General features: G+C 45.2%; 1 protein-coding gene across 4 annotated transcripts in view; it reads right to left on the reverse strand.

The window, feature by feature from the left end:
• The window catches only part of IPPK (inositol-pentakisphosphate 2-kinase), a 103,548-nt gene that overhangs the window by 19,030 nt on the left and 59,028 nt on the right, over positions 1–25,490 (reverse strand). For 3 of the 4 annotated variants that reach the window (XM_005309337.5, XM_042861720.2, XM_065551265.1), the window contains 2 exons: positions 23,485–23,580; positions 13,185–13,251 (listed from right to left, as the gene is read on the reverse strand). In XM_005309337.5, coding sequence (XP_005309394.1) covers positions 13,185–13,251; positions 23,485–23,580 — 163 coding nt within the window. The remainder of the gene's footprint in view (positions 1–13,184; positions 13,252–23,484; positions 23,581–25,490) is intronic. The other variant, XM_042861721.2, reaches the window with a different exon arrangement.

A 25,490-nucleotide genomic window follows, 5' to 3' on the forward strand; every position in this document is an offset into this window, starting at 1 on the left:
TTCATCTTATTTACTTCAGACCATTTCTCCAGTTTGTCCAGATCATAATAAGTGTACTCTCTCTACCATTACCTAAATCACTGATGAAGATATTGAACAGAACCAGTCGCAGAACTGATCGGATCCCACTCGTTATGCCCTTCCAGCATGACTGTGAACCACTGATAACTACTCTCTGGGAACAGTTTTCTAACCAGTTTTTCACCAGCCTTATAGTGGCTCCAGCTAGATTGCATTTCCCTAGTTTGTTTATGAGAGTCATGCGAGACAGTTATCAAAGACTTTACTAAAGTCAAGATATACCATGTCTACCGCTTCCCCCCATCCACAAGTCTTGTTACCCTGTCAAAGAAAGCTATCAGGTTGGTTTGACAATTTGTTTTTTGATTTTTAGATCATTGAAGATTTCCTGGTTAAGCAAGTGTGGTCTCTTGCCATACTTCCTAACTTTCCTATGCAGTGTTGGATAGTTTGGTATATGTACTTGTACGGTCGGGGGGAGGGGGGGAAAGAGGGAAGAAGGGGTAGCATCAACTACTACAGACACAAGGAAGGGGGCTGTGATCAAGTAAGTTTGTGCTGGTCTGTAGTATGGTTTCTCAATGTCATTGGTAACCACAATGTGTTGACACAAACTATATGACAAATGTGATAGGTTATAATCATATTTATAATAGACAGTTTCAAATACAATTACAAGGTATAGCATAGACAGGGCATATTCTTCCAGTGTTTAATAATTATCTGTTTGGTGCTCACCAAATGCAGCATCCCTACTAGTGTATAGTGATCAATAGAAAGACAGGGCTCGAACAGCTGAATTTTCTTGAGTGCTAGAAATAATTTCTAAATTTTCTTAAGAGAAGCATATTCTGCCACACTTCTCTTAATTACTGAAGAATCTAACAGCATGACATATTGTAACAGAACAGTTACAGAAATTAACAAGAAAGGACACTTTCGGAGGGAGCACTACTGAAGAAAGAGGGGATTAGACACCTATCCCAACATTCATACCAGAATACAACTGCACTCTTGGGAGCATCCAACTTACTCAGTTTTATTTCTAAAAGTCATCACAAATTACATGGAAACAAAAACCTAATCCTTCATAAATTGCCTAATATTATTTCCATGCAGTCAGATTATTCATTCCTCATCACCAGCCTTTTCAAACACAGGAGGCGTTTCTGAAGTGAAGCCACACACAACTGTTTTCCAAAATGAAAATGGTCACATCTTAATAAACCACGACATAGTTCCGGTTTCAGAAACAGTGTCCACTTCCTGTTTGAAGACTGTTCTTGGAGTCATGACACCAGGCCCAGAGCGTCGCTTACTTACACAAAGTGTAATGGAATTTTACCTAATCATCTCTTCCCATCCCACCCCAGACACACACTCGTCAGTCCCTAGGACTCTGACCCATTACATCTCTCAGAGCCGGATTCTTAATGGAGAAGGGAAAACACTGCAGCTATGGGACAATTATACTGACAGCAGGCATTCCAGAAAAAGAAAAATGGAGAAAGAGGGAAATTAGACAGAATTTTACTACACCAGAAAAGCTTCCTAAATTGAGAAAATGAGGTTCAGTGTATAAGCAGTAGCTAGGACCCAAGAGACAATGATGATTTCTTTGTTACATGTTTACATGAAATCCAGCTTCTTCCTAACTTGTCTCTGAGGATACAGATAAGAAAATTGCTTTAGAGGGCTGATCAATAAATATTCATCAAGTCAGGGATACAAAAAAACAAACAAAAACAAAAAAACAGGGCTGTTCCAAAACCACTAAAATTACAGGGGCTGATGACATGCTGATTCTTCCACCAAATCTAACTCCATGTCAAGTACTAAGTATAAAATTGCCATGTAGTTCCTTAGGCTTTTTTATACTGGAAGGATAAATCAAAATTGGTCAGTTCAAAAGTAAGTCACTATCAATGGGATATCCCCCATCATTTTACTACCAACTTTTGCAGTTTCACAGGATGTAGACCTAGTGGCAGCACTCAGACAGGGCAAAGGTATTTTACCACTTGTCTACTGAATGTTACTCCTGGGGGGATACTGCGCCACTGCATATGCGCAGAATTTATGTCCTCTGCAGATTTCTTTGCTTCCCCACAGAAAAATGACTTTCTGACAGAGAAGGAAAGGGAAGCCACAAGAGCAGTCATGCGAGACTCCCCAGCAGTATGTTCCGGGTGCCTAGAGCAGCCGGCAGAAAGATTAATCATTATGGGGCAAGGTTGGCGAAGACCCGTTCCCAACCCTGTACCGGGCTCAGCTGCTAGCCCTGGCTGGGCAGGACTTCTTCCCCTGCACGGCATCAGGGCTGGTTCAGACCCACCCCCAGATTTCTCCCAGAGCTGCAAACTGCCAACTCCCACCCTCCTGACCCATCACACCCCAGCTGGCGGGGGGGGGCAATCCCTGTACAGGGCGCTGCTCCTCCATCCACCCAACCCTCGTGCATCCAGACCTCTTCATACCTCGACCCTCCCACCGATCCTCACCTCCCACACTCAGAACACCCCCCTCCCCAATGAGCTCCACTCCCCCTGCACCTGGATCACCCCGACAAGATACTCGCACCCAGATCCCACCCCATCGAGCCCCAATCAGCCGCACCTGGATCCCAATACCAGAGCCCACTCCCCCAGCATCTGGACACCCTCCCGCCGAGCTCTATATTTCCCCTCACCCAGTCCCCCACTGCACCCCAACCCCTTCTGCAGAGTCCCACTACCATTGCACCAGAACCCCCAATAGGCCCTTGTGCATCCAGATTCCCCCCAGCACTCAGATCCCCCACTGACCTGCCCCCCACAGAACCCTCTCAACCCACACCTGTAGCCCCCCACACTAAGCCCCTCCACACTTGGATCCTGCCTTGCTGAGCCTGCCTGCCCACACCTGATGCACCTGGCATGGAGCGGGGGTGTTTCTGGGGCAGGTCCAATCCTTGCACTGTGTCATGGTTCGGTGCAGCCTCACCACTGAGTCCATGTCCAGGGTGGAGGGGAGCTGCACAGTGATCTCCCACCTCTGTGCAGCCAGTGGCCTGTGCTTCCCAATGCCATGCTGGAGCCTCCACATTTAATTATTTTGGCACAGATTTTTTAATTTTGTGGTGCAGAATGCCCTCAGGAGTAACTGATTAGATGTTATAGTAGTTAAAACTAGGGCTGTCAAGTGATTAAAAAAAATTAATCACGATTAATTGTACTATTAAACAATAATAGAGTACAATTTATTTAAATATTTGTGGATGTTTTCTACATTTTCAAATATATTGATTTCAACTGCAACACAGAATACAAAGTGTACAGTGCTCACTTTATATTTATTTTTTATTACAATATTTTAATCAGATGGATAAAAATCAATTTAAAAAGAATTAAAAAAATAAAAAAAAAACAGATTTTTTTCATGAAATACTTTTTGAGGAAAAAACCTATCTAAGGATAGTTTTAATTAAGCTACATTATAGCTCAAAGATATCTCATCATGGAATAGGGATTATAAATTCTAATTCTATAGTATTAGATAATATATTCATGTAATATTTAAGAAAAGTTTTGTAAATGAGTTCCAATAGTTCATGGATTAGGGACCCAATCTTATGGGGTTCCAGGGGCTTCTGTATAGATTATCTAGGTTAATCTTTCTATCTACCCAATAGGACTCAGTGCTCAGTCTAAAAGATACCATCAGAGATGCTTAGTTTTGCAGTTCTCAAGCTGTGGATTTGTGTCTCCAGAGATATCATGCTTGATAACAGCAAAAATGTTTGAAATAAATAAATATACAGAGGTGAGAAATAACAGACCTCAACCCTATTGTCCCTCTGCAAATTTGTGTACACACAGTCAGTCCCTTACCTCTCTCTAAAAGTGCAAAGTTTCAAAAAGTTCAATGAATAGAAGATTGTTGGGGGCGGAATAGATCTGGACAAGGAGAAGAAGTCTGAAGATAAACGTGAGAAGGGAGGGACAGGCAGTAGATACAAAAGTGAATCTGTTTGAGCAGCACATTCCAGAAGTCTTGAGGTCTTTCCGAGTGTAGCCTTCATTGATTTGAGACCTACCATACTATTCTCTCACTAGAAGGAAAAACCTGTAATGGCAGCAGACCGTAAAGGAGACCCAGTTTGGGTTTCATCTATCTCTGAGTTGTGAAGAATATGTATTAAGGTTATACCAACAAACAAGAATGCACTTTTATGTAGAAATCCAGGATTAAATCGAATCTTCCTGACTAGTGATTTAAATCATGATTTAAATCAAATCCACTCTGATTTGCACTGTAAAAAACAAAAGAAATAGTATTTCAATTCACCTAATACAAGTACTGTAGTGCAAGCTCTTTATAATGAAAGTTGAACTTACAAATGTAGAATTATGTACAAAAAATAACTGCATTCAAAAATAAAACAATGTAAAACTTTAGAACCAACAAGTCCACTCAGTCCTACTTCAGCCAATTGCTCAGACAAACAATATTGGTTACAATTTGCAGGAGACAATGCTGCCCACGTCTTGTTTACGTCACCTCAAAGTGAGAACTGGCGTTCACATGGCACTGTTGTAGCCGGAATCGCAATATATTTACGTGCCAGATGCACTCAAGATTCATATGTCCCTTCATGCTTCAACCACCTTTCCAGAAGACATGCGTCCATGCTGATAATGGGTTCTGCTTGATAACGATCCAAAGCAGAGTAGAACGACGCATGTTCATTTTCATCATCATGAGTCAGATGCCACCGGCAGAAGATTGATTTTCTTCTTTGGTGGTTTGGGTTCTGTAGTTTCCACGTCGGAGTGTTGCTCTTTTAAGACATCTGAAAGCATGCTCCACCCTCGTCCCTCTCAGATTTTGGAAGGCACTTCAGATTCTTAAACCTTGGGTCGAGTGTTGTAGCTATCCTTAGAAATCTCACATTGGTACCTTCTTTGCGTTTTGTCAAATCTGCTGTGAAAGTGTTCTTAAAACGAACATGTGCTGGTCATCATCCAAGACTGCTATAACATGAAATATATGGCAGAATGTGGGTAAAACAGAGCAGGAGACATACAATTCTCCCCCAAGGAGTTCAGTCACAAATTTAATTAAACACATTTTTTTAAACAAGCATCATCAGTACGGAAGCATGGCCTCTGGAATGGTGGCCAAAGCATGAAGGGGCATATGAATGTTTAGCATATCTGGCATATAAATACCTCACAACACCAGCTACAAAAGTGCCATGTGAATACTTGTTCTCACTTTCAGGTGACATTGTAAATAAGAAGTAGTCAGCAGTATCTCCCGTAAATGTAAATAAACTTGTTTGTCTTAGCAATTGGCGGAACAAGAAGTAGGACTGAGTGGACGTGTAAGCTCTAAAGTTTTACATTGTTTTGTTTTTGAGTGCAGTTATGTAACAAACAAAAATCTACATTTGTAAGTTACATTTTCATGATAAAGAGATTGCACTACAGTACTTGTACGAGATGAATTGAAAAATACTATTTCTTTTGTTTATCAGTTTTACAGTATAAATAGTTTTAATAAAAAATAATATAAAGTGAGCACTGTACACTTTGTATTCTGTGTTGTAATAGAAATCAATATATTTGAAAATTTGAAACAGCCAAAAATCTTTAATAAATTTCAATTGGTATTCTCTTGTTTAATAGTACGATGTGGGTGTGGAATGCGGGAGGGGGCTCAGGGCGGGGGGTTGGGGTGCAGGCTCTGGCCCAGCGCCACTTGCCTCGAGCGGCTCCGGGGTGGCAGCAGTGCGCAGCGGGGCTAAGGCAGGCTCCCTGCCTGCCCTGGCCCTACTCCCGGAAGTGGCCAGCATGTTTGGCAGTGGCTCCTGGGGGTGGGGTGGGGCAGACAGCTCTGCTACGCGCTGCCCTTGCCTGTGGAAATCACCCCCAAAGCTCCCATTGGCTGCAGTTCCCTATTCCTACTGTGGGGGGCAGTGCCTGCAGGCGAGGGCAGCACATGAAGCTCTCTGCCCTCCCCCAAGCCCTCTGCAGGGGTCACAGGGACGTGGTGCTGGTCGCTTCCAGGAGCGGCGCTAGGCCAGGGTAGGCAATCCCGCGGGCCAAATTGAAAGCCCTGACAGGCCAGATTCAGCCTGTGGGCTGTAGTTTGCCCTTCCCTGATCTAGACCATCCCTGACAGATGTTTGCCTAACCTGCTCTTAAAAATCTCCAGTAATAGAGATTCCACAATCTCCCTAAACAATTTATTCCAGTGCTTAACCACCCTGACAGTTGGGAAGCTTTTCCTAATTGCCCAACCATGCTAATGCTTTATCCATGTAAAAGACTGAACTATTACTTACTCTGCAGGGTAAATGTGATGGAGATGTTGTAAACAGCGTTTGAAAACCCCTGCTGTAGGGTAACTATTCGTTCTTTGAGTATGCATCAGTATGGATCCCACTGTAGGTGACGGGAAAGCAGTCTTCTCACTGGATGGTGGGAATGAGGAGTTTCAGCTTCATTAGTCAAATAATGAACGAAGCACTGATCTCCCAAATGTGGCATCTGATCCAGTTGCTAAGTCAGGGGCATGATGTTAGATTAAGGTCACTGGGTGGCTCCACTTTGCTGCCTTGCGGATCTCAGGTACTGTACACTCCTGAAGCAGGCTGAAAATGCTGTCTGTGCTCTGTCAGAGAAAGTCACAACATTCAGAGGGAGATATTCCCTAGCTATCTGATAAAATGGAAATAGGTGTGATCCATTTAGAGAATAGATGGCCTTGGTCAGATTATGGCTACAAAGAGGTGAGGAGACAAACTAAAAGGCTTGATCTTGTCAATGTAATAGAGTAAGGCTCTGGAGGCATGAAGTGTATATCGTTTCTTTTCCCCCCTGTGGAGATTTGGGAAGAAGGCAGAGAAAGATTGACTGGGTCAGGTGGAATTCTGCAACCACCTTATGGTGGAACTTGAAATGTGATCACAGCATAACTGTCTCTCTATGAAAGAATTTATAGAGAGCTCCAACCATGAGGGCTTGGAGTTCACTGACCCACCTTGCTAAGGTGACAGTAACCAGAAAGAACATTGCACAGGTACGATGGATACTGTCAAGTAAGAACTGAGAAGAATGAGCACAACTCGCCAATATTGCTGTGAGGTGGATCTTGGAAGCTGACCACTAGATCCACATTCTTCAAGGGCAGCAAGTAGTGAAGGATCCTCAGTATCAGTGCCACTTCTGGACATTGATTGTGTTGCACTGTCCGTACGAAAAACCTTTTCTATTTTGAGAAACAGGTCTTCCTTGTGGATGGCTTTTTGCTCTGGGAGACCTAACAAATTAATGAAATTCTTAGCAGTAGTGCTCAACCAACCACGATCCAATCTTTCAGTTGCAATGACTGCAGGTCTAGGTGCAGTATCTGACCACAATCCTGGAATATTATGTTCAGACAGGCTGGGAAATAGTTGAGAGGCCAAATCTGCAATAGGTCTGACAGATAACTATCCTCAACCAGTAAAACGGATTACTGTGGCCTTGGATGTCACCTTGGGGTCCAGGAGGAAGGGGAAGGGGGGGGGGGGGGAAATCTATGGAATTACATATAAAAAGAGGCCTGAGTACACTGTAGCAGGAATGCCTCTGGCAACGAACCCAGACTCATGCCTCCTCTGAAGCAAATCCTAGGTATCTGGTAGCAAAAAGGTCTATTGTGGGAATCCCCCGTTGACAGAATATTGGCCCTATGATGGACTTCTGCAGTGACCACCAGTGGTTGGGTTACTAAATGCCTGCTAAAGAAGTATGCCAGGCTGTTGCTGACTCCCAGAAGGCGCAGAGCCTATAGGGTATTCTATGTTGTTGACACCACATCAATAGCTTGATTGCTTCCTGGCAGAGGGGTGATGAACCAACTCATCCCTGCTTGTCTATGTAGCTCATTGCAGATGTATTGTCTGTCAATATCTTCACCATGGAATTCCGTAGGATGGGTAGGAGTGCTACACAAGCCAGTATCACGGGCCTGAGCTCCAGGAAGTTTATGTGGAGATTCAAGATGTCCTGGGATCAGGTGCCTTGCATCTGCAAGTGGTTCAGATGGGGTCCCCACCCAGTTCCTAATGCATCCATGAAGAATGTCACTGTCAGAGAGAGTACAGAGAATCAAATTTCCTTTCAGGCATTCTTGAAGTATAACCACCAACTAGGTTCTTGCTTGACTGAGACCGTGACCCTCTTCTTCAGCTGAGGTCCTGACACCACATGAAGTTATAGGAGCCACAGGTGAAGCTGGACAAATGGCATCATGTATATACACCAACATGTAGCCTAGTAGTCCTGGGATAAGTAAGTACCATCTTAACTGGACTTGCCTTTGGGTAATCTATTATCAACTGGACTGGAACACGTCCTCGGGGAGACAGACTTTTGCTAGTTGAGAGCTGATCATAGCCCCTGTGAACTATATCATCTGTAATGGGTTGAGATATTTTCTCTTAGTTCACAAGGAAACTTAGCTGGGTGAACAATGAGAGCACATACTCTAGGGCTGTTGCAGTCTCCTTCTGGGACTTGCCTCTGATCAGCCAATCATCTAAATACAGATAGACATGGATGCCCTGTCTCAATGTGCTGCTACCACCGTTAGACATTTCATGAAGACTCTTGGTGCTGTAAGGAGTCTGAATGGCAGTGTACTGGTATTGGTTAGACCCAATGTGAATCTGCTGTACTTCCTGTGATCAGGAAGCATGGGTACATGGAAGCATGGATCTGCAAGTTGAGAACCATGAGCCAGTCTTTAGCCTGAAGAGATGGAAAGATTGAGGCAAACGTTACCATCCACAACTTGAGATGGCATATATATTTGTTGAGTCCCCTCAGCTCTAGGAGAGGATGAAGCTCTCCCCCGCTCCCTTTCTTTTTGGGATAAAGAAAGTATGGGGAATAGAGGTATGTATGTCCTGGTGATGAGGAGAAGGAACAGATTTCTTGTGAGGGCAGCACTGAGATTATGGCACTCTCAGTACCAGGGTTTGAAGCTCGAATACTCAGAGTCTGCCAGGGGCAGCTGAGGTTGTGCCACCCTGTACAGGAGCATCCGACCATCAGAAATCAATTCAGATGGGTTGAGTTCCTTTTGTTGTAGTTTTGTACAGCTAGTAGAGAATTCTGAATAATTTCACTGTAACTAAAGAATAGCAGGTCAGATACTTATTAGGTTCTGTCTTGCTGCCATAGGCAGTAGGAGTGATCAAATGGAGGGTCGAGGGAGAATGCTTTTGAATGCGAATGAGGAGGCAGAAGGGATATGCGCTGTCCTGATGGATATAACCATCCAAAATACTATGATCTCACATGCATGTTGCACACGTGCACCTATAGTAGGATTCACACGGACATCACGCTTCCAAAACAAACAGTAAATTCCTACAGAAGCCCTCTCCAAAGCAGCAGAAACTTCCTGAAGTCCAGGCTGAGAGTCCACAGAAAACAACCGCAGCAAAAAGGTGGCCTTAACCTCTGAGGATAGGACAAGAAGCAATGGGCTTTAATTGCAGCAAGGGAGGTTTAGGTTGGACATTAGGAAAAACTTCTTAACTGTCAGGGTGGTTAAGCACTAATAAATTGCCTAGGCAGGTTGTCGAATCTCCATCATTAGAGATTTTTAAGAGCAGGTTAGACAAACACCTGTCAGGAATGGTCTAGATGAGTGGTCACCAACCAGTCCTAGAGAATTGCCCAGTCGATTGTGATCTCTAGCAGTGCAGTGTGGCTGCCACTGAGGCAGACTCCCTGCCTACCCCAGCCCCACGCCCACTCACGGAAGCGACCAGGGATCTCCCTCGGCGTGCTGCTCCTGCTTGCAAGCACCGCCCCCACAGCTCCCATTGGCCAGGAGAGCTGTAGGGGCAATGCTTGCAGAGAGGGGCAGCGCGCAGAGCCATGGGCCCCTCACCACCTCCCCCAGGGGCTGCAGGGGCGCATTGGACCCTTCCAGGAGCGGTGTGGGGCCAGGGTAGGCAGGGACCCTGCCTTAGCCTCACTGCGCCCACTGCTGACCGGGAGCCACCAGAAGTAAGTGCTGCGCAGTGAGAGGCCACACCCTAACCCTTATCCCTGTGCCCCCTCCTGGAGCCAGTACTCCATATCCCCTCCTGCACCCCAAACCCCACCCCGAGCCCCCTCCCAGACTAGCACCCCAAACCCCATCCTGCACCCCAACACTACGCTCCAGCCCTGACCCCCCCCAGAGCCTGCACCTCAACACTCTGCCCCAGCCCGGAGCCTCCTCCCAGAGCCCGCACCCTGCACCCCAACCCTGTGCCCCAGGCTCAGCCCAGAGTCCCCTCCCACACTGCAAATCCCTCGGCCCCAGCCCAGAGCCCGCACCCCCTCCCGAACCCCAACCCCCTGCCCCAGCCCAGTGAAAGGGAGTGAGGGTTGGGGGGAGCGAGCAATGGAGAGAGGGGGGAATGGAGTGAGCCGGACGGGGCTTTGGGGAAGGGGAAGGGCCTCGGGGAAGGGGTGGGGTAGATCCTGGGTTGCCCTTAGATTCAAAAAGTGATCTTGGGCGTAATAAGGTTGGAGACCCAGGGCTGCCCGACGGGGGGTGGGAGGGGGAGCAAGTGGGGCAATTTGCCGCAGGGGCCCCCCACGAGAGTTTTTGGGGCCCCTGGAGCGGGGTCCTTCACTCGCTCCAGGGGCCCCGGAAAACTCTCGCGGGGCCCGGGCCCCCTGAGTTTCTTCTGCTCCGGGTCTTCGGCGGCAGTTCGGCGGCAGGGGGGTCCTTCTGCTCCGGGACCCGCCGCCGAAGTGCCCTGAAGACCTGCGGTGGGGGTCCTTCCGGGCCGGGACCCGCCGCCGAAGTGCCGGGTCTTCGGTGGCAATTCAGCGGCAGGGGCCCCCTGCCGCCGAAGACCCCAGGTCCCCTGAATCCTCTGGGCGGCCCTGTGGAGACCACTGGTCTAGATAATACTTAGTCCTGCCATGAGTGCAGGGGACTGGACTAGACGACCTCTTGAGGTCCCTTCCAGTCCTATGATTCTTCCAACTAAAAGCACAGCCACTGAAATACAGCTTTCAACAAAAACTACAAAAATCCTTTGCTTTAAGAAGGGGGAAGGATGACAAAGGAGTAAATTCTACAAAGATTAGCTTAATTACTTTAATCTAATGAACAAACACTAAATTGTTTGAAGGTTTGTTGCAAGCAGATCAAAAAGAAAATACTGGTGGAATAACAAGGAAAAATACACAATCAGAAGAAAACTGAAGGAGACTTGAGTACATTAAAATACATCAGAACACTGAAAAAAGTCAGAAATGGCAACATCGCTAGCTTCAAGTCAAGTAGATGTTGCATACTCAGCTGGGATGGGCGAGAGTCAAAAGCAAGCCTTGTATATCCAGGGAAACCTGCCACCTTTCTGACTGGCTTTAATATAAAGGACGTGTGAGTAGAAACCTCATGCCAGATGGGGGACCCTGACCCATAAATCTCAAGCATCAGTGATTCCCACCTAAATTAGGTGGCCTTTTTAGAAAGATATACTGTATGAAAAACTTCTAAAGCCATTGAGGTTTGATTGGAAATATTTCCCTGTTAAAAACAAAACTGCTTTCCCAACTTGAACTTGACCTCATCAAGCTGTCATACAACCATAGCATGTGGTAGTGTCTTATAAGACTCAGGGCTTGTCTTCACTACCAGAGAAATCGACACTGCTGCAATCGATGCAGATGGTGTCAATATAATGGGCCTAGTGAAAACCCGCTAAATCGACAGCGGAGCGCTCTCCGGTCGACTCTGGTACTCCAGCTCCCCGAGAAGAGTAAGTAAGTCGACCGGAGAGCATCTCCTGTCAACACAGCACAGTGAAAACACTGGGATAAGTCAACCTAAACTACATCGACTCCAGCTACGTTATTCATGTAGCTGGAGTAGCTTAATTTAGGTCAGCTTACCCCAGTAGTGAAGACAAGCCCACAGTATCAGTCAGTGCAAGGATAGGAACTCTGAAGAAAATTCTGAGAGCTCTGACTGTGTGGGCCCCCCCCCCTTAGAAATGAGAGGATTAGATCCCATCATCCTGGCTAAATTCCGATTCTAGTAACTAATGCAGCCTACCATCATTTCTCCTGTAATTTCAGTTAAATTATTCATTTCCCAGGCTAATTAATACTATTGTGTAATATTACTGGCACTGTTAAACTGTGCTCTGTATTCCACCCCCAGTGGTGGATCCATTTCAGCAACACAGTACAGAGAGTCCTGTACTTAATCTATAAAGCAATTCCAGTTCTTCTGGATTGAAGGCACCATAAAGTATAATGTCTTATCTTACATAGACTTTAGTATCATCTCATTCTCCAGGGGACTGCACTAGTCAAAACCCAAGAGCCTAAGAAGAATCAGTAAGAAGTGGGATATTTTTTTAATTTTCCCCTGTAGGGATTAGAATATGACATATGAGGAGTTTTCTAGGAAAATCTACTTCACAAGTGTCATACTATTTCATTGTGGAAACAAGGAAGCTGAACAACACTTATGATTCAGTTTTCATGCAGACTACAGATAAAGGGTTCAAAACCCAAGCTTCTTAGTAAATGAATGCCAAATTATGGGTGACAATAGATACAAGTCAACTTCCACATTCTGGTTCATTTTACATAAAACACTTTTTCACTAGTAGAGCAGAAACAAAACTACGTAAGATATTATCAATGTCTAGCCTCAAACGAAAGTATTGAAAACAAACATCTACTTGCAACTAACCAACTCCAAGGCACAGTTACCTTTAAATGTCCACTTTTTTTTAATTCCATTACAAAAATGAAAAACAGGTTTTCTGTTCCCATTACTATTTGTAAAGGTCTTTTTAGCAAAGAAAAAAACCTGACTACACAAAGTACTTACAAATGCACATGTTAAACAAACAATTTCTCCCTCGTGTTTTTTTCATGGATAGTAATTTAGTTACAATAGATACAACATTTCCAAAGAGTCTGATTTTCAAGTTGACGGTGTCCCTTTAAGTACTAGGCAACAGCAATGATTAAATGATATTTAGTCTATCAAAAAACTTTTCCTTCTCAGATTTTAGAAATAAAAATTTTCTCATGCAATTTAACTGAACATTTTGTAGTTGAATGCAAGAATCTTAATTATAGCAATGGGATCCTTACCTGGCCTCTCAGACTGGATCTTTAAACAAAGCTGTTTTACGAAGTCCAAAGGTAGCTGAACAACTTCCTAAAACACAAAATTTTAATATTTTAAACAGACAGGTTCTTTTAAAAGGAAATATCTTCAAATAAAATTTTACATGGAAATACACAAAAATACATAAAATTTTGGATGGGTGTCAACGAAGTGGGTCAAAACGTTACATAAGTTCACTGCAGTTCAATTGATAACAAGCCATTTGTTTGGTTGAGAGTTTTGTTTGTTATTCAATCCTATAAAACAGTACAAGTTTCATCTTACCCTGAGTGTCTGAGGAGACCAGATAAGCAATACCATATCCTGGCATGAGACACAGAAAAAGCCCTTTGCCAGTTTGTCAGTTTCATGCAACTACAGGAACATTATGCATTTTCTGAAAGTAACAAATCAGTTTGTCTTTGTACTTATAAACTTATACTTATAAACTGGCAAAGTTCTTGTATTTAAGGATTTAGCACAGCAATCAAAGAGCGCCCAGGAACTTATAGATTGTAGTGTAACTAGATCTGATCTCCTCACTCATGGAAGCAACTCAGTTATCAAAGAATTGAAATAAGGAGGCAATGGATTACAAGTCTAAAAATATTAGGCTCTCCCAGGCTAAATTCATCAGCCAGAAAAAGAGCAAAAAGAAGCCAGACATTTTGAAGATTAACCATCCTTCCGTAGAAAAAGAGGGCAGAGATGGGTGAGGAAGAGACCCCTTCCTCCAACATGCCACACTGGGAAACAGGCTGGGCAGCCCATGCTTACAAAACAAGTTTGAAGTCAAAAACGATAGATTACAATAGATTAAGTAATGATGTATCACAGGTCGGGCAGGGTTCCATTCATAATTGCATTATCTCAATTATAATAAAAGAAAATTGCATCTCTGACCTTGTGCTAATAAGTATTAGACGGGTACTCTAATTCTCTTGCATGAATGGTTACAATCTGGAGTTTGTGTATCATCTCATAATATAATAGTATTCTCTTATTTTACTGAAATGATTGCATTAAAACCATTTGCACAGTCCACTTGAATTGTAATTCCACATAAAGTTTCAAATACAACATTTTCCCTAATTTGGCAGTTTAGATTTAGGGTTTACTACATTTGTGTCTCCTCTTCCACACCAAAAGAGACTGGGCTATATTAAAGGTAGACTTGAAGAGTGGGCAGAGTTTAATACTGTATTTTGGAATGTATTTATGTTATTAGTGTTCAGAAGTCAGCCCCCATTGTGGAGTTGATTTAGCTATATGTGGTATGAAAGAAGCCAACAGCTTTTAGTCCCTGTTGTGTCCTAGCAGTGTTAAATGTTTTAGCTTTTTGTTTTGTTGTTCAATAGATATATTCCAAATCTGCCTTTTTTAATTAAAGACAAGATTTTACTACAGTATAAAAAGTAAAACTAGTGCCCTATTTATACTGCAAGCTCCACTGAGCTTTTATTTTACAAAAATGAGTAGCTTACTCACAAGACAGAGCCAAGAAAACAGGTAGTTCTAGTTCCTTCTATGTTTATCTAAGGCATAAAGCTGCCAGTGGAACAATAATGATGTTTAAAGCCAATTTTTTCTAAAATTTATATCCATATAAACATAAAGTTGACAATGCCAATCTTTAGAGGCAATAACCCTTCTCTCCCACCCGCGCCGCTCCCCATGCCCTCCATACATGGAAATGATACCCAGGTGACTTAACTGAAGAATCAGGTCTTAAGTAATTTTATCATATCCTTTTCCATCTTGGTATTTTTATGGTTCCAGTCACTGTAGTATCTAAACACCTTGCAAAAGGTAATACATTTATCCTCATTATATCCTAGTAAAGTACAAAGTATCATCCGCATTTTACAGACCGTGAACTGAGGTGCAGCAAGATTAAGTGAATTGCTCAAGAACACTTAGTCTATAGCAAACTTACGAATTATCCCATATCTCCTGAATCTCAGAGTCAAGTATCTTAACCACAACACTATCCTACCTCACCTAAACTTTCCCCCCTACCATAAATACTCTTACACTGGAATTTATTCTAAGCAATTTCAGGGTTTTGTTTTGTTTTTTTAAATCAACTTACCAGAAAATGTTTTTACCTTCCTCTGCCCTCAAATATAGAATTTCCTGACAACAAAAATTGTGTCAGGGTCCAGAAAGGATATTATTTACCTATGTAACAGAACTCATAACCCTAGCAGGATAGAAATGGGAGCTTTCTCCCTTCAGAATTGGACATACAGCATTCACTTATAGCTCCAGAAGGTCACGAGAGACATTAAAATTGTGTCATTGTGTCTAGAAAGGCTATTTAATATTTTTTTAGAGATTTTAAATTGGTCCTTCTAAGCTTTGCATTTTCAGGCTCATGGTAACTAAGACTTTATATGCAGAACAAAAAAAGGGGTCCCAATAAAATAGTTAAGATGCAACCATTAAAATGTTTGTGAAATAGTTTCCTGTAATCTATATGACATTACATACAATAAAGCTACATTAAAATAATGTTATTTAGGTTGCAACGTCAAACACTCCAAAGTTAGGAAATGCCAGAATTAATGTTGCCTTAATTTGTCTCCTTTTTACATATGCACTACGATAGTCTTTAATTACATGATATTATGGTTCAGGGCGAGCTATGCCTTTGACCCTCTGACATTCCGGGATCCAATCCAGACTAGTGAGGGGTTGTGTCACCACCTGCCCTGCAACCCTGGGTGCCTCACAATGCTTTGCTGCTGTAGCTTCCACCTGTGCCGCTCACAAACAGCCTTCCAGCCTGCAGGTAACACCCTGAGTGGCTGTGTATAGCTGCCACCTTCCAGCCACACTCCAGTCACACATTAGCTTCCACCAACCTTGGTTACTACTTTCAGGGTGACCCCCAACATGCTCCCAGTCCCGGATTTTCCCCAAAAAGTGTGTTCCGCACTGTCCAGCCCTCTCCTGGGCAGTTAAGTTATTAGAGGTCCATAGCCCCTGTAAGGGGTCAATGTACAACAGTTTGCTACTTCAGCTAAAACCGTTCAGTTTAAACACAACACTGGATTAGTTTTGATTAAAGAATAAAATAAGTTTAACTACAAAGACAGATTTTAAGTGAGTACAAATATAAATCATTGAAGTCAGAAATGGTTACAAGAGAAAAGAAGATAAACTAGTAACTAAAGAAACCAGACTTGGTTCAAGGTAAAATTCTTACCACAGGTTCCCAGCAACACTGCTGACCAAATTTTTAAGTCAGGATCATCCCCCAAAGGACTATTTCCTTTGTCTTCTCAGGTGAAAGAGTGAGAGAGCATTCCTGGGGTGTTTTTACCCCTCTTGTTTATAGTCCAGTCACCCTCTGAAATGCATTTTCCTGAGAGTCACCCCTAGATAAAGTTCTTTCCAGCAGTGAGGATGGAGACATGGGCTCTTGAGGTGAAAGAGGTTCCAAGCTGCTGTTTGTTAAAATGCAAAGCCATCTGTTTCTGCCCTCCTTTGCTGCCAAAGAATGGCCACTTGAAAATGATTGCCAATCAACTTTCATGACATCTGGCTAAAAGTGTTGCCTTGTCCTTTGTCTTTGAGACACTGGTTTGCCTCCTCCCCAGATTTGTCTGATAAACACATTTCAGTCATAACTTCAGCGTATGTTCATAACTTTACATGTAATGTTGCTACATTAATTTTACCATGATATTATTGACCAGTGAGTTACTAGTTTTCAAATGATATATCACACAGCATAATTTGTACAAGATTATTACAATCGTGTTTAGGATGTGAACACAGGGGTGTACTCAGTCACCAATCCCTCACTCAATCACCCCACGGGTACCCTTTCCAAGGGACAGGCCTGTACTTCTCTTACAGTGGAATCCCTCTAATTCACCCCACTTTTAGACTACGTTGCAAGCTCACAGCACCCGTCCTCACCAGCCATGTCCTCAGCAGGCCCAGTTGGGTCATGGCCACCATGGTAGACTTCCCTTTAGCATTTGTGATCAGGATGAAAATGCAGTAACCAGTTTGCTCAAAACAAACCACCGTTTATTTAACCAAAGAGGGAAACAATTAAATAAAAATGCCTATACATGTTCTTACCAAAACCTATATCTTTCCTTGCAAGTCTAAGTAGGCCCCTCATGCCTCAGGCATTTGGACTGCCAGTGAGGCAGACTGCATCCCTGCCTCTCAGTTTGACCCAAAGGCAGTGCCCCCCACTTCACAAACAGACATTTTATGAGCATCAACAATTGAATTCAAGTCACAGTTTGGCTTCCTAGTAATGTGTAAAACCTCCCAGGACTGAGTTAACTCTTTGCCTCCAGTATAGCAGAAAGTATCATAGTAATCATACAGAAAGAGATACAGACTATTAGTTCAAGATACAGCTGTCGCCCACATTTTTCACATATGGTCATATACTATTTTTTCAACAGGACCCCTGTCTCATTTCAGTGAGCTGGATGTGCCACAGTCCCAGTAATTCATGACAGTATAAACAGTGAAAACAGGTAGCACCAGGTTGAATCTGGTACCATAAAAACTCATGGATGTAACTTCTATGCCATAAAAACCTATTGAAACAGAATGGGACTTCATTTTTAATGTAATTTTGGACATGAAGATATAGAGTATTCTAAACTCATGCTCATGTGCTTGAGGATGGTCAATTAATGCTATCCTTTCACAACTGAAATGGAAGATTTACATAGGTAAAAATATTTAATTCAACAACCAACATTCTAGAATGAGAGGTTTAATTTTCTTCACAAATCTCTCCTGTGTGTCTTACTCATGTCTGAGGGCATGTCTACACTACAAAATTAGGTCGAATTTATAGAAGCCGGTTTTATAGAAATCGGTTGTATACAGCTGATTGTGTGTGTCCCCACATAAAATGCTCTAAGTGCTCTAATCGGCAGACTGCGTCCACAGTACCGAGGCTAGCGTCGACTTCCGGAGCATTGCACTATGGGTAGCTATCCCACAGTTCCTGCAGTCTCCACCGCCCATTGGAATTCTGTGTTGAGATCCCAATGCCTGAATGATGCAAAACAGTGTCGCGGGGGGTTCTGGGTACATGTCGTCAGGCCCCACCCCCTCCGTCAGAGCACCAGCAGACAATAGATTCGCGCCTTTTTACCTGGGTTACCTGTGCAGACAACATACCACGGCAAGCATGGAGCCCGCTCAGATCAGCTGAGCTCACCGTCACCATATGTCATCTGGGTGCCGGCAGACGTGGTACTACACAGCAGCAGCAGCTAACTGCCTTTTGGCGGTAGACAGTGCAGCATGACTGGTAGCCGTGGGGCTGGCAGCCGTAGGGTTGCATTGCACCAGCCCCTTGCCTTTTGGTAGAAGATGGTATATTACGATTGGTATCCGTCGTCATCGTACTGCAGTGGCTGTCAATCATGGGCACCTGGGCAGACATGCAACTGTCTCGATGATGATGGCTATCAGTAGTAGTATGCTATTTTCTGCCAATCGCCCAGTATTTTCTGCTAAGCACCCAGAAGAGGCCGAGGGCGATCTGGGTGCTGGCAGACGTGGGGCGGGCAGACGTGGGGCTGCATTGCTACACAGCAGCAGCCCCTTGCCTGCCTTTTGGTAGAAGATGGTATATTACGACTGGTATCCGTCGTCATCGTACTGCAGTGGCGATCAGTCATGCTGCACCGTCGGCTGCCAGCTTAAGATGTAAAAAATAGATTTGTTCTGTATTCATTTGCTTCCCCTCCCTCCGTGAAATCAACGGCCTGCTAAACCCAGGGTTTTGAGTTTATTCTTTGGGGGGGGCCATTCTGTGTGACAGTTGTTTGTGTTTCTCCCTGATGCACAGCCACCTTTCTTGATTTTAATTCCCTGTACCTGTACGCCATGTCGTCACTCGGCCCTCCCTCCCTCCCTCCTTCCCCTGGTCCGTCAGATACTAGTTTCGCGCCTTTTTTCAGACCAGGCGCCATAGCTAGCACTGGGATCATGGAGCCCGCTCAGATCACCGCGGCAATTATGAGCACTATGAACACCACGCGCATTGTCCTGGAGTATATGCAGAGCCACGACATGCCAAAGCGAAACCCGGACCAGCCGAGGAGGCGATTGCAGCGCGGCGACGAGAGTGATGAGGAAATTGACATGGACATAGACCTCTCACAAGGCACAGGCCCCAGCAATGTGGAAATCATGGTGTTACTGAGGCAGGTTCATGCCGTGGAACGCCGATTCTGGGCACGGGAAACAAGCACAGACTGGTGGGACCGCATCGTGCTGCAGGTGTGGGACGATTCCCAGTGGCTGCGAAACTTTCGCATGCGTAAGGGCACTTTCATGAAACTTTGTGACTTGCTTTCCCCTGTCCTGAAGCGCCAGAATACCAGGATGAGAGCAGCCCTCACCAGTTGAGAAGCGAGTGGTGATAGCCCTGTGGAAGCTTGCAACGCCAGACAGCTACCGGTCAGTCGGGAATCAATTTGGAGTGGGCAAATCTACTGTGGGGGCTGCTGTGATCCAAGTTGCCAGGGCAATGAAAGACCTGGTTATATCAGACTCTGGGAAACGTGCAGGCCATAGTGGATGGCTTTGCTGCAATGGGATTCCCAAACTGTGGTGGGGCCATAGATGGAACCCATATCCCTATCTTGGCATCAATGCTGCTGCAAGCCCTGGTGGATCACAAGGGACGTTTCACCAACATCAACGTAGGATGGCCGGGAAAGGTACATGATGCTCACATCTTCAGGCACTCTGCTCTGTTTCGAAAGCTGGAGGAAGGGACTTTCTTCCCGGACCAGAAAGTAACCGCTGGGGATGTTGAAATGCCTATCATAATCCTTGGGGACCCAGCCTACCCCTTAATGCCATGGCTCATGAAGCCGTACACAGGCAGCCTGGACAGGAGTCAGGACCTGTTCAACTACAGACTGAGCAAGTGCCGAATGGTGGTGGAATGTGCATTTGGACATTTAAAAGCGCGCTGGCGCAGCTTACTGACTCGCTCAGACCTCAGCGAAAAGAATATCCCCATTGTTATTGCTGCTTGCTGTGCGCTCCACAATATCTGTGAGAGCAAGGGGGAGACATTTATGGCAGAGTGGGAGGTTGAGGCAAATCGCCTGGCAGCTGATTACGCGCAGCCAGACACCAGGGCGGTTAGAGGAGCACAGCAGGGCACGGTGCACATCAGAGAAGCTTTGAAAACGAGTTTTGTGACTGGCCAGGCTACGGTGTGAAACTTCTGTTTGTTTCTCTTTGATGAACCCTCCGCTCCCCCCACCCGGTTCACTATTTCCCTGTAAACCAACCACTCCACCCTCCCCTCCCCACTTCGAGCACCACTTACAGAGGCAATAAAGTCATTGTTACTTCACATTCATGCATTCTTTATTAATTCATCACACAACTAGGGGGGATAATTGCCAAGGTAGCCCGGGATGGGTGGGGGAGGAGGGAAGGAAAAGGACACACTGCATTTTAAAACTTTAACTCTTATTGAAGGCCAGCCTTCTGATGTTCTGGCAATCATCTGGGGTGGAATGACTGGGTGGCCGGAGGCCCCCCCACCGTGTTCTTGGGCGTCTGGATGAGGAGGCTATGGAACTTGGGGAAGAGGGCTGTTGGTTACACAGGGGCTGTAGCGGCGGTCTCTGCTCCTGCTGCCTTTCCTGCAGCTCAACCATACGCTGGAGCATATCAGTTTGATGCTCCAGCAGCCGGAGCATCGACTCTTGCCTTCTGTCTGCAAGCTGACGCCACCTATCATCTTCAGCCCGCAACTTGCTCTGTTCATCCCGCGATTCAGCCCGCCACCTCTCCTCTCGTTCATATTGCGCTTTTCTGTAGTCCGAGACTGACTGCCTCCACGCATTCTGCTGTGCTCTATCAGCGTGGGAGGACATCTGGAGCTCTGTGAACATATCGTCCCGCGTCCTCCATTTTCTCTTTCTAATGTTCACTAGCCGCTGTGAAGAAGAAACATTTGCAGCTGGTGGAGGAGAAGGGAGAGGTGGTTAAAAAAAGACACATTTTAGAGAACAATGGGTACACTCTTTCACATTAGATTTTGCTGTTCACATTACACAGCACATGTACTTTCGTTACAAGGTCGCATTTTTCCTCTTATAGTGAGGGCCTGCCGGTTTCGTGTGAGAGATCACTCACGCAGTGCCAGGCAACAGATTTCGGCTTGCAGGCAGCCATGGTAAGCCACAGTCTTTGGGCTTTTTTAACCTTCTTAACATGTGGGAATGGTTTCAAACAGCAGCACCCTCATTTCCCATATCAAGCATGAATTGGGTTGGCCATTTAAAATGGGTTTGCAATGTAAAAGGAGGGGCTGCGGTTTCCGGGTTAACATGCAGCACAAACCCAACTAACCCCCTCCCCTCCCACACCCAATTCTCTGGGATGATCACTTCACCCCTCCCCCCCCACCGCGTGACTAACGGCGGGGAACATTTCAGTTCAGCAGAGCAGGAACGGGCACCTCTGAATGTCCCCTTAATAAAATCGCCCCATTTCAACCAGGTGACCGTGAATGATATCACTCTCCTGAGGATAACAAAGAGCGATAAGGAATGGATGTTGTCTGCATGCTAGCAAACACCGGGACCATACGCTACAATGCTTTGTTATGCAATGATTCCAGACTACGTGCTACTGGCCTGGCGTGGTAAAGTGTCCTACCATGGCGGACGGGATAAGGCAGCCCTCCCCAGAAACCTTTTGCAAAGGCTTTGGGAGTACATGAAGGAGAGCTTTCTGAAGATGTCCCTGGAGGATTTCTGCTCCATCCCCATACACGTTAACAGACTTTTCCAGTAGCTGTACTGGCCGCGATTGCCAGGGCAAATTAATCATTCATCATTAAACACGCTTGCTTTTAAACCATGTGTAATATTTACAAAGGTATACTCACCAGAGGTCCCCTGTGTGCCCTCAGGGTCTTGGGTGAGTCCGGGGGTTACTGGTTCCAGGTCCAGGGTGACAAACATATCCTGGCTGTTGGGGAAACTGGTTTCTCCGCTTCCTTGCTGCTGTGAGCTATCTACATTACCTCCATCTTCATCTTCCTCGTATCCCGAACCCTCTTCCCTGTGTGTTTCTCCAGTGAGGGAGTCATAGCACACGGTTGGGGTAGTGGTGGCTGCACCCCCTAGAATGGCATGCAGCTCCGCGTAGAAGCGGCAAGTTTGCGGCTCTGCCCCGGACCTTCCGTTTGCTTCTCTGGCTTTGTGGTAGGCTTGCCGTAGCTCCTTAATTTTCACGTGGCACTGCTGTGCGTCCCTGTTATGGCCTCTGTCCTTCATGGCCTTGGAGACCTTTTCTAATATTTTTCCATTTCTTTTACTGCTACGGAGTTCAGCTAGCACTGATTCATCTCCCCATATGGCGAGCAGATCCCGTACCTCCCGTTCGGTCCATGATGGAGCTCTTTTGCGATCCTGGGACTTCATCACGGTTACCTGTGCTGATGAGCTCTGCGTGGTCACCTTTGCTCTTCACGCTGGGCAAACAGGAAATGAAATTCAAACGCTCGCGGGGCTTTTCCTGTCTACCTGGTCAGTGCATCTGAGTTGAAAGTGCTGTCCAGAGCGGTCACAATGAAGCACTGTGGGATAGCTCCCGGAGGCCAATAACGTCGAATTCTGTCCACACTACCCCAATTCCGATCTGCTAAGGCCGATTTTATCACTAATCCCCTCGTCGGAGGTGGAGTAAAGAAACCGGTTTAAAGGGCCCTTTAAGTCGAAAGAAAGGGCTTCGTCGTGTGAACGTGTCCAGGCTTAATTCGATTTAACGCTGCTAAAGTCGACCTAAACTTGTAGTGTAGACCAGGCCTGAGGTCTTAAGAAGCCACCTTGATCTGGCCCACCAGGAAACAAGAGCCCTCGTTGCCCTGTAATCCAGGGCAACCGCTATAACCAGATCTCTTCTCTCTCCCACCAAATCTGTGGCAAAACGGTACATAGCCACCTCAGATGGCTGAGTCTTCCACATATGAACCAATTTAGAGGCATGAAAGCTTTCATTCCCACCCCCACCAATACTTCCAAACTGATAATCTTCAATGGCTCAATCCATGGGGCAAAATCTAGTGATCTGATCACAATGTAGTGCAGAGCATGAGCTCTGGTCAAAGCTGTGCATCTTATATGGACAACATGCACAAAAAGGTCTGCATACCTTGCATCAAGCAAAATCACTTTACCTATACAACGTTTCTAAAAAGACTAACGGATAAGCACTTAAACTATGTAAGTTAAAGGATAAAATGATTACCCCATAATGAACATATTTCTCCCCAAAAAACTGTTTCATGACGTGTTTTCCGAAGTCTACTATGTTTTGCAGGTGGCGTAAGATTTCCTCTGGTGCCTGAAAAAGAAAGAATAGTACATGGTCATAAGTACTTTGTGAATGTATGCAGTAATAATAGTAATATACACCACTTGAAATATCCACTTGTCTTGGAAAATTTCCAAAAATTGGGGGCAAGTGCCATCAACTTCTGGAGATCCCAAAGCTATCACTGAAATTAAAGTAAGTTTCTAGCCCTTACGGTTGCAAATAGAAGTTTCCGAACATGGAGCAAGTGTAAGGCATTGCTGCATGGATTTAAGTCTGCAGACAAACTGCACAAGTGCCTGTGCCACTGCTCATAGCTTTGGTAAAAACTGCATATTGACATACACAGTACTATGATCAATTTCACTGCTCCTATCTGAAACCTTATAGGTAGCAGTAAAACTTTCAAGAATCAGATCCATTTCCCTCTACTTATGTGTACGAAATTTCTGAGCAAAAGCAGTAAAGGCAGATAATGAGAGGATTGAAAAAAAGGAGACAGGGAAAGAGTAGATTAGCCAAGACCACTCTCTATTGTCACTGCCACCCTTGCAGCAGCCAGGAGGATCTATGTGGGTTAAACAGGGAGATTATATTCCTTCCTACCTGCAGACAGAGGGGTTGAGAGTGAGAGCAGCCTTTAATTTCACCTGACTTTTACCTAGTTGTTGCCCTAGACAACGTATCCCCTTGTCGTCGTTTAGTCTTCTGTGGGTTTTAAACCCTATGTATAAGAGGGTGGGCATAAACTGATGAGGAACTATCTGAGTGGCTGTGAGTAAGGACGGGGGAGAAAAGGGGATTTTTACACTGACCTGGAAGAGAGAGGAGTGAAAAATCTGAGGGACAACAGCAAATAGAAGGTAGAGAACACATGGTAAGGAACATAAGAGAAAAGGATAAAAGGGACTATACATCAGAGAGAGAAGAAAACAGATACAGAAATGTATCAAATCTGAAACATTAACAACGTTATGATTAGATTTATTACATAAACAGTGCACAGCTGTGTATTTTTATTTATTTATTTTTTTAACTGAAGGGTGCATAACTGTTAGGGCTGTAGTGATACAGGTATTTTTCAATTAGGTCTGGTAAACTTAGTTATCAGGCCAATAAGTGGGGTAAGTTATTTAACTGATTAATCAGATACTGTAGCTGGTGCATTTCTTTAATGCAATGTGAAGTGTGAATTAACATTTCATCTATAATATGTTTAATTTTATAATCTCAAAACTGTCTGAGGATCCTAATTTTGGGAGAGCTTTCAGCACTTCTGAAGCAAAAACTAGAAGGCTTTTACCTGTGTACAGTTCTACAGATGACACAAACTTTACAATTGAATGCTGCTTACTTAGTTAGTTTAGTTTTTCCACAATGAAACTTCTTAACCAATAAATATAGGGTTACCATATTCAAACATTTAAAAAAGAGGACACTCCACGGGGCCCCGGTCCTGCCCCCGGCCCTGCCCCAACTCCGCCCCTTCCCCGGCCCCGGCCCCGGCCCCGCCCCAACCCCACCCCTTCTCCGCCCCCATTCCAACCCCTTCCCCAAAGTCCCTGCCCCAACTCTGCCCCCTCCTCTGAGCACCCCACATTCCCCCTCCTCCCTCCCGCTCTGATCTTGGTTGGGGGTTGCTAAGTGCTTCCCTGCTCCCCACTCGCCCCGCAGCCCCTGCAGCCTCTATGCCCTTGCCTGCCCTGCTCCTCCTCACCCTGCAGCCTCTGCACCCCCCCGCCCCTGCAGCCTCTGTGCCCCCTGCTCCCCACTCGCCCTGCAGCCTCTGCCCCCCCCGCCCCTGCTTCCTCTGTGCCCCCTGCTTCCCACTCGCCCTGCAGCCTCTGCACCCCCCCGCCCCTGCAGCCTCTGTGCCCCCTGCTTCCCACTCGCCCTGCAGCCTCTGCACCCCCTGCCTGCCCTGCCCCTGCAGCCTCTGT

Source organism: Chrysemys picta, chromosome 7 (genome assembly GCF_011386835.1).
Source record: "Chrysemys picta bellii isolate R12L10 chromosome 7, ASM1138683v2, whole genome shotgun sequence".
Classification (NCBI taxonomy): Eukaryota; Metazoa; Chordata; order Testudines; family Emydidae; genus Chrysemys; species Chrysemys picta.